We start from the raw sequence: 9,848 nt of genomic DNA, 5'->3' as shown, positions 1-9,848 counted from the left end.
CCACCCTCCGCGACGCCCTACCATCTGTACTAGGGATTTTGGAAGTAGGTGGGTGGCCCTGAGTCTTAAAAAAAAATGTTGCCCGAAGATAATTCTCTTTCTGAAAACTCGAAAGATGGAAGAAGTATACGAAAGAGTGTTATTTATTTATTTATGGGAGAGATTTGCCTTATCTTTTCTTTCTTTCTTTCTTTCTTTCTTTCTTTCTTTCTTTCTTTCTTTCTTTCTTTCTTTCTTTCCAAGGATAGTTTCTCTGTGGGAACGTTGTTATTTTGTGTGTGTGTGTTTCTTTCATTAAGTAATGCTAGTCAAAAAGGGGAGTTATTTTTATTTATTTATTATATAATCAGAGATAAAGACCCTCGTAAAGTCAGTTGAGGATTTCTTTAAGGCACAACCTGCACTTCCGAACACTTTTACACGCGGGGATCCTGACTTCCATGACAGCACAGAGGAGGGACACCGAGTTCGGACCGCCTTGAGCTTTGCAGATTCGCAGTCCGATCTAAGCTAGTTACGCCGGTTGCTTTTAACAAGTTTAGACGCGCCTGTGGATAGGATCCGATTGTAACAACCATGCAGAAAAGGAACACCCCTTTTACTATTTAATAAGATAAGCGGGTTGCCTTGCGTGTGTTTACGCATGGAGCTCCGTTATGTTCCTTCGGCTTCAAGACGGTACATGCCCACTTACTTGTGAGTGAATCCTCCTGACCTCAGGGGAACTTACTTCCGAGTAAACGCCAACTGCGCGTTGCTGTCATTGGCCTCCTGCAATCCTGGTCTTTCCACACTTCTCTGGGAGCCAACGGCATTGAACACGGCGTGGCTTACTTCCGAGTAAAGGCGCAGGCATTCTGGACAGCAGGTTGCCACGTTAAAGAGCTCCTCCCCAGCCCAGGGGGGGAAAAGTTGTGCATTTCCTGGAATTGCTTCGCTTGGATCCAAAGTTTGTTATGGGCGCTTGCTGGCGTTGCATACCAAGAATTCGAGCGCCCCCCCCCCCCATTACCGGGGAAGTCAGCGGCAGACGGGATCCAGCAGGCGGCCCCAAAGTTACAACCGTGGTGGGTATGTAATTCAATTAGGGTGTATGTCCCCTTCAGAAGCAGTGCTTAAGTTTAGGTCAGGATGTTCAAGCCGAGGGTTATTCCGGATTAGATTTGCTCCAAAGTAAGCATTTATCTCCCCTCTCCCCTGGGCCAAATTTACCCAGGCCAAAAGACGACGTGTTATGCAGTTTCGGGGGGGGGCGCTCTAAATCCCTTGAACTCCCCCCCACCCAGGAGAAAGTCACCCATGATTTCAAGGGAGCCTTTACTCTTGAGGAAAGCGGGCACGGCGTGTGTTTGAGGAGCTACAAAGCGCGCGTCCTTCATTTGTTCCAAAGGGGGGGATGTGTTCCGTGGGCCCAATCCGTTTACCCAGGTGACGCTTGACTTCAGTGGGGGCTTGCTCACAAGTGAAGCCACATGGCGTTTGTACAGAACTGTGCATGGGAACCGAGACACCCTTTTACTTTCTGTATACATATCTACCCACCCGGATATTTTATATCTGTATCACACACGCCACAAAAATTGGCCCTTCCTTGTGCTAAATAGACTGCTTTTTTTAATTAGACACCCTCTGGCCCTATTCATAATTTAATATGGGCTTTTCCAGGGATCAATAGGGGAATGGCGTTAATTATTATTTTGATTGATATGATCGGATGGCGCTGTTTTAAACGCCGTGCAGGAACAGTTCATATATATATATATATATATATATATATATATATATATATATATATTCTTCCCCAAGCTTTCCTGCTCTTCTTCTTCTTTGCTCCCCACACGCTCCCCCCCTTTTAGTCTTTCCAGTCTCTCTCCCCCCCCTTTCCCTGGTAGAGAAGCCTGAGAGGAGATGAAAAGGGTTGTAGTTTTAAATTCATTGTGACAGCCCTGGAAAGAGAGGATGATGAATCTCCTATTATTGGATCAGTCTATTTGCCGCTCAATGTCTCCCTGTAATTGGAGCAACATCACTTTAAAGGTTCAGAGGAGTCGAAACGTTTCTGGTGTAGACGGAGAAGAAGACGGGGAGGGGGGGAGGAGGAGGAAACGAGGGGCGGGGAGGAGACGAGGGAGGAGGAGAGAGGGGGGGGGGGGAAGAAAGAAAGAAAAAGAATCCCTCTTTCCACAACACACCAGCGAATGTTTTAAAGGGAAATCTATTAGTGATTTGGAAGGGGGCGGGGGGGGGGGGCGAGGCGCGCGTAACTCTGGTTGCTTTTGAGTATTTAACTGGGTATCAATCAGACCTCTAAGTTCTTCTCTTGTTCCCCCTCCTCTCTCTCCTCCCCCCCTCTTATTCCTTTTCCTCCTTGTTGGCCTAGGCAGCTCCCCCCCCTTACTCCTGGGGCTGGAGTTCTTATGAAAGAGAGAGACCCCCCTCCCCTCCGCTCCCCCCCTCCCCTCCTTTCTCCTCCTTGTCTTGTTGTGACAGCTTTGATATTGTTTATTGAGGGTGGATGTCAGGTATAATTAGCAATCGATATGGAAAACGTTTGGCTCCCCCACCGCCCCGGCACGTCTCTGACGTCAGGGCCGATTAACGTTTCTTATTGGTCCCAAATTCCCCGGGCCTGAGCCTAATTATGGGGAAGGCTGATGTTGATAAAGTTAAAGCGCCCGGGCGCCTTGCAGCATGCGCCCTCGCCCGCGCCGCGGCTCCCTCGCTCGCGCCGCGGCTGCCGCTGCCGCCACCACCGCGGCGGCTGCTGCGGCGGCGCTGCTGCTCCTCCGGCGGCGGCGGGGGTGGTGGCGGCGGCGGCTGCCGCTACTGCTGCCGCCGCGCCAGCCCCAGCGCCAGCCCCACCACCAGCAGCAGCAGCAGCAGCAGCTGCGCTAAGAGGCGCCCGTGAGCCCCGGCCCGGCCTCCGCCCGCCGCGGCCGCCCCCTCCATGATGGACAGCCGCATCCTGGAGCACCCGCACGCCCAGTTCGGGGGCATGGTGGGCTTCCCTTACCCGCTCGGCCACCACCACGTCTACGAGCTGGCCGGACACCAGCTGCAGTCCGCCGCCGCCGCTGCCGCCGCCGCCGCCTCGGTGCCCTTCTCCATCGACGGATTACTCAACGGCTCGTGCGCCGCCTCGGTGGTCAACCCGACCCCGCTCATCCCTTCGGGCTGCGGCGTCGGCGGGGACGGGCAGGCCTTCAAGCTCTCCGGTAAGTTCCTGCTGAGCTGAGCCCTCCCGGGCTGCTTCCCGGACCTCCAGCCTTCCTCTCCCTCCTCCTCCTCCTCCTCCTCCTCTTCCTCCTGCATCATCTCCATCCAGCGCACAAATCCGACCAGTGTTTCAGGTGGGCTTCGCTGGGAATGGGGGGGGGGGTGGTCCCCGGGCCCGACGCGCCAGACTAAACAGGAGCCAGGGTGAACCAGCGGTCAGGGCTGGATTTCTTTCTTCCTTCCTTCCTTCCTTCCTTTTTTTTTTAAAAAAGAAAATAACACCCCTCCCCCCCCCCGATTTCAACCCAAGAGCGCCTACACCGGATGGGAAGACCCGGTCCGCTCGCCCTTGGCGGAGAACAGCCCGACCTGCGGTGCTTCGCCAGCGAGGCGCCGGGCTGCTCCGCGCTTTCTCGTTTCCGACGCTGGTTTCTTTCCCCATCGAGGCAGGGACGTCTGGCGTTGGTGTTGGCTTTGTTTTAATTTTTCAAGCGGTTAAAAAGAAATGATCGATGCCAAAGTCGCCGGGCGGGAGAGAGAGAAAGTGTTGGTTGAGGGTTTGTGAAACTGGCCAGCGATGGGATGGCGGACAAAAGCCGTTTCCGACTGCGAATGGACGCTCCCCCTTCTCAGTTTCCACGGGATGGACTTGGCACTTCTTTAAAATATATATATATTTCTAACCACGCCTGGAAAATGTATATAAAAAAACTTGGATTTGCATGAAGCACCCTCTCTATTAGAATATATCTAATATAAAGGGTTTAAGATAACAATGGCACAACCTCTTTAAAATTCTATCTCCGCATTCTGAAATAAGGGAGGTAGAACATTCCTGCCCAGTTCTGAACACCTGACTTTTGGTGTTGGGCTATTAGTTTGGTGGCCTGGGTAGCCCAAACAGAAAACCCTGAAGGCAACAAACGATTAGTGAGCACAGAAAAACAGCATTTTCAAAGACTCTTCCTGTCCTATCCTAGGAAAGAAAGTTCTCAGATGGTCCTTATTTTTTTTCAAAAAATTCCAAATTATTTCCCTGTGTTTATTCCAAAAGTTAAGTTCTGCACAGAACTGAGTCCCCTTTTTATTTTTGATCTCCCAGATGAGAAGTGTATTCTTTTTATTGTGCAATTTTGTTCTGGAAAAGCCACTTTGAGCCTTGCATGAAAAGAAGGGGGGGTAAGACACGTGTCAAATATCACCCCCCACGCACATGAACCCCCCAAACAATGAATACAGCAAGCGAGTCTACCTTCGAAATCAGAAACAATATTTAAAGTCCTCATCTGTCCCTGTTCTTCTAAACAAGTTAATCTAGGGAAACAACACCTTGCTTCATCTCAGGGGTTTAAATTATATATTCCATTTATTTAACACCTTCGAACTAATTCATGGCCACCCTAAAGGCACTAATTGGGAAATAAATTCTATCAAAATCAGTGGGATTATCTTCCAAGTAAGGCTGTTTAGATGGAAGAGATGTAGGCGGAATAAAAATCCAGATTATTCCATCACCATGGTTAGGTTTTGAAGTCTGCTGCTATCCCAGGATGAAATCCAACGTATATTTTAGAGCAGACGCATTGAAATGATGGGGATTTAAATTTGTTATGAATCCGGTGTTTTTGGAGTTGAAGGCGAGTCTTTTCCAACTGGGCTGAACTGGTCATTAGGGTTCTGGTCCATGTCTTTGACTGTCTTCCCCCACTTTTTCAGACTCTATCGACCCCGACAAGGAAAGCCCCGGTTGTAAAAGGCGACGGACCCGCACGAATTTTACTGGCTGGCAACTGGAAGAGTTAGAGAAAGCTTTTAATGAAAGCCACTATCCGGACGTGTTTATGAGAGAGGCGCTGGCGTTGAGGCTCGACCTGGTGGAATCCAGAGTACAGGTAAAAAGGAACGGGTTTCCTCATCTCTCTCTCTCTCTCTCTCCTCCTCCCCTCCCCCACCGAAGACACACTCCGGAATGTTTGGGTCATGTGAAAGAGTTAGACACGTGTGCTTAACTGGGGCTACCTTTGGGAAAGCCATTTTAGAAGAAGGGCCAGGGAATATTTGCCAAATTCTCCCCTCTTTCTGCCCTGAACCCCAAAGTGGTATTTACTGTAATGTGGATTTAATCTTGTCACATCTCCGCCCGCCCCACTCCAACCCCGGCTTTTTAATTTCCACCAACGTTGTGTGCATGTGTTTGGGGATGAATATCTCTACTTTCCAGTTACTTTTTAAGTTAGTGGGGTGATTTCTTATCTCGCTTCTATTTCCCCACCTTCCAAACTCCGCAAAAGTGCTTGAAGCTAGGTAGCATGGCATATTTTCCAGATAACAGTCCTGATATGGGATGTGTACATTCAACTTTGCTGCTTAACCCCTGGGACATATGGGGGAGGATTTTAAGGTGAAGATGGAGCGTCAAAGCAGATAGAATGATGATATATATATATATATATATATATATATATATATGTGTGTGTGTGTGTGTGTGCGTGTATGTATGTATATGATATATGTATATATATATATATAGAGAGAGAGAGAGAGAGAAAGAATGAGAACCTATGTGTATATGCCATTTTCCCATAGACACAAGTTTATTCTGTAGCTCCATTTTGAACAACATGGATTTCAGCATTGATTTCAGCAGGATACAATTCTACCTTGTTTTCATTCTTCTTTGTTTACTTGAGGTTGGTGGTGGCAGTGGGGAAATCTCTCCCCCCCCCCCACACACACACTTCAAATTAGTATTTAAAAATAATCTCAATTTTATGGTTTCTAAAGGGGTTATCAGTAACCAAGTGCAAATCCAGTTGCCCCCCCCCCCGTTAATTCTGAACTAACCCTAACCACAGTCCCCTTACAAACTTTTCTCATGCTTGTAAAATATGCTGCCTGGCCCTTGTCAAACCAAGCACAGAGGATCATTGGGTGGGGTGTTTGCAAAATAAACTCCCACGAGCCTGTGATCAAAGCAACCTCCCCCACAAAACAACAACAACAAAAAGTATAAAGTTGTTTCTCCCGAAGGCAGGGACTAATGACATTAATGGATCTTATTAATCTGCACTGGTATTGTCTAAAAGGTGTATTTACAGAATACTTCCCTTCAACCTCTCTCTCCCCCCCTCCTGACCTCTTCTGTTTCGAAATCCTTTTATCCAATTTGTTCTGAGGCTGTTGAATGAACTCAAGACCCTCAATTTCTCTCTAATACGATAATGAGTAATTCTTACTGGCAAGTGGCTGATGGAGCCGCCACCAAAAAAAGAGGAAGAATTACAATATACATACCAGCAGCACAAGCAAATAATCTTGTGTGTGTGTGTAATATAATATAATATAATATAACATAACATAATGGGGGCCGTTGGTTGCTTCATTCCCCCAGTTCCTCTTAAAAAACAAACTAACCAAACCGCTTTAACACGGATTTACTCCGTCTCCAAAAGAAATCCCTGACTCACACTTTGTCTTTGAAAACGGGTTTAAAAATAAAATAAAATGGTTTATTTGATTCCCCTGTAATGATAGCTAAGAGGAGTGAGAGGTGGAAAAATGGTCAAAGGAATTATTATTATTATTATTATTATTATTATTATTATTATTATTATTATTATTTGCATTTATTGACTTGTAAGTAAATGTTGATTTGGTGATTATTTAAATTTGTTACTTAGTGTGGACCTTCCCCTCTTTTTTATGTTCTGTTTTCCATCGTAGTTAAGGCTTCTTGTTTCTTGAAATGCAGATATTTGCTCAAACCTGGCTGAGTTGTAGGTATCGCTCTGCCAACCCCTTCTCACCGGCCAGTATATTTAGGATGGGGAAAATTACAGAGGAAAATGGTGGGTGGGTGCCTTTAAAACAAACAAACAAACAACTTGTGCGTAGTGTGACGTTGGGGATCCCCCTCCTAGCTCTGGTGGACATTTGACTTTCCGTAGGGTCAGATCTTGATCCCAGGCGTTCGTCAATTTCACAGCACTCAAGTTAGGGTCTTTGTTTCCTCTGCTTTCTCCTGCTTCTCCCCGCCCCCCCCCCTACAATAATGAGAATCCGAGAAAGTATACAGGTATTTTGTGTGTCGGTGTGATGAGAGAACACGTGTAGTAAATTCGAAGTATTGCTGTTTCTTCCTTCGTTTTGGAGCAGAAGGAGTAAAAAATTCCTTTCCAAAAGGGACAGGGGAGATTGTGTGACTCCGTGTGTGTGTGTGTGTGTGTGTGTGTGTGTGTGTTTGAGTACAAATGGGGTGAGAGAGAAGCCTGGACTCTTCCTCTTCAACATACCTGACTGGCACAAAGTTGTCAAGTTTGGTCTTATCCATAGCGCCCCCCTCCCCAATTCCTTAGTCAAACTTATTTTTCCTTTCTTTCTTTTTTTTTAAAAAAAATATCTTCAGATTATGATTTTTAAAATCAAATCTGTTTGTGATTTTTTTAAAAACCATAAACCTGATTCTGGTTTTTTAAAACTCAAGACTCCCCCTCTCGGTCTCTCTCGGAGCACCGCCAACCGAATGTCGCCTACCTGGTGGCCCATAGAAACATTTTCATTTGGAACAACAGCAAAACAATCAAATGAACAAACACGTTGCTGCAGATGCATGTCATCTGAACGTGACAGAGGTGGAGGGATCTTCTCTCTGCGTGACTGGGTGCAAGCGCCCTTGGGGGGGGGAATCCAGCTTGGGCATTTCCACCCCCCCTCTCGTAACCGCATCGTAGGAGAGAATCCACTGAGGAGGGAGAAAAATCTCTCTCTGTCCGAACTTTGGTTCTGAAGAGCCGCTTCCTCTCGCCCTTCTCCCCCCAATGGGAATTATTTCTCTGTCTTTCGGGGGTGGTTGTGCCCGAAAAAAGGGTCCAGCCTTCCTTCCACCATCAACACCCTCCTCCTCCAACTCCTCATTTTATTTTATTTTTTAAGACCGCTCCGCACCCAAACGAAAACATAGGAAGGTGCGGCGGGGTGGATGGAGTGGGTGGGGAGGGAGGGGGGAATCTGGCGTCCCTCCCCCTCCAGCCGCCCTGATCCTTCGCCCTGGGGGCTTTGCGGGGCGGGGTGGGGGTTGGAGGGGGGGTGGGGGAACGCCACGGCTGTTAATTGCTTCTCCTTGTCCGGTGTGTGTGTGTGTGTGTGCGCGCAGGTTTGGTTCCAAAACCGCCGGGCCAAATGGAGGAAGAAAGAGAACACCAAGAAGGGCCCCGGCCGGCCGGCGCACAACTCGCACCCGACGACGTGCAGCGGGGAGCCCATGGACCCGGAGGAGATCGCGCGCAAGGAGCTGGAGAAGATGGAGAAGAAGAAGCGCAAACACGAGAAGAAGCTGCTCAAGAGCCAAGGCCGCAACCTGCACTCGCCCAGCGGCCTCTCGGTCAACAGCAGCACCCAGAGCTCGGACAGCGACGGCGGCGGCGGCGGCCTCTCCCCGGACCCGCCCGACGGCTGCAAGGCGCCCGGCGGCTCCCACCACCCGGCCCTGCCCGGCGCCGGCGGCGGCGGCGACCTCTCCGCCTCGGCCTTCTACGCCAGCCGCGGCGCCTGCAGCAGCACCGGCACCGGCGGCCCCCGCTGCGCCTCCAAGGACGACTCCATGCCCGAGTGCGGCGGCGGCAGCGCGTCAGCCTCGACGGCGTCGGCGCCGGCTCCCCCTCCCGGCGGCCCGGGCTTCCCCAAGCTCAACCCGTTCAGCGTGGAGAGCCTGCTGTCGGACTCGCCGCCCCGCCGGAAAGCCCCGCTGGACTTCCCGCAGGCCCTGGCGCCGTGCGGCGCTCCGACGGCGGCCGCGGCGCGCACGCTGCTGGGCAAGGGCCACTTCTTGCTCTACCCCATCACGCAGCCGCTGGGCTTCATCGTGCCCCAGGCGGCCCTCAAGAGCCCCCCGGGCCAGGAGCCGCCGCACCGGGGCTCCCCGCTGCCTGCTGCCAACCCCAGCCCGGACCCGGCGCCCCCCAAGAGCAGCAGCACCGCCGGCCGCTGCTGCGGCGCGCCCTCGGACAAGGCCGCCGCCGCCGCCTCTTCCCCGCCGGCCGCCTGCTCCTCCTCCTCCTCCTCCTCCTCCGCCGCCTCCGGTGCGCCCCCGCCGCCGCCGCCGCCGCCTCCCCCCTACTGCGATTCTTCCTCCCAGGCGGACAGTAGCAGCAGCAGCAGCAGCAGCAGCAACGCCGCGGCGCAACCAAAGTCCCCCGCGAAAGACGCTTGTCAATCCAGAGACAATTCGGATTGCCGCACGGAGCCAAACTGTCCAGCAGAGACCAGCAATTTAGACTGTGAGGAAGTGGATATGGATTAGACCAATAACAGGGGGAGTTTGGGGACCGGGGGAGATGGGCGAGGGGGGGGCCGCAAAGGGAGAGAAAACAATAATTCTGTACTAGAGTCCTTGCAGGGAGGGAGGGAGAGACAGACAGAGCGAGAGCGCGCGCGCTTCCGAACTTCTCAATCTAAACTTCTGACATTCCCAAAGTTCCCCCAACCTCTCCGACAGACACCCAAGCCAGAGTTCCTGCCTCCTGTTTATTACATATATATATTTTAAATAGGTTCCCCCCTCCGTTATTCCTTTATTTCCCCTCTCTTTACTCCACCTCCCTCCCCCCCACCCCGCACCCCACCGCCACACTCCG

General features: G+C 50.8%; 1 protein-coding gene across 1 annotated transcript; it reads left to right on the top strand.

Moving 5' to 3' along the window:
• The first annotated feature begins 2,947 nt into the window (after window positions 1-2,947).
• On the top strand, window positions 2,948-9,514 carry UNCX (UNC homeobox). Its single transcript, XM_063143494.1, has 4 exons — window positions 2,948-3,215; window positions 4,933-5,108; window positions 8,369-9,253; window positions 9,350-9,514. Exons 1-4 carry the CDS (start codon window positions 2,948-2,950, stop codon window positions 9,512-9,514), a joined length of 1,494 nt encoding a protein of 497 aa, XP_062999564.1.
• Window positions 9,515-9,848: the final 334 nt, after the last annotated feature.

The sequence above is a fragment of the Elgaria multicarinata genome, chromosome 17 (genome assembly GCF_023053635.1).
Source record: "Elgaria multicarinata webbii isolate HBS135686 ecotype San Diego chromosome 17, rElgMul1.1.pri, whole genome shotgun sequence".
Lineage (NCBI taxonomy): Eukaryota > Metazoa > Chordata > Lepidosauria > Squamata > Anguidae > Elgaria > Elgaria multicarinata.
This window is presented reverse-complemented; position numbering and strand designations above follow the sequence as displayed.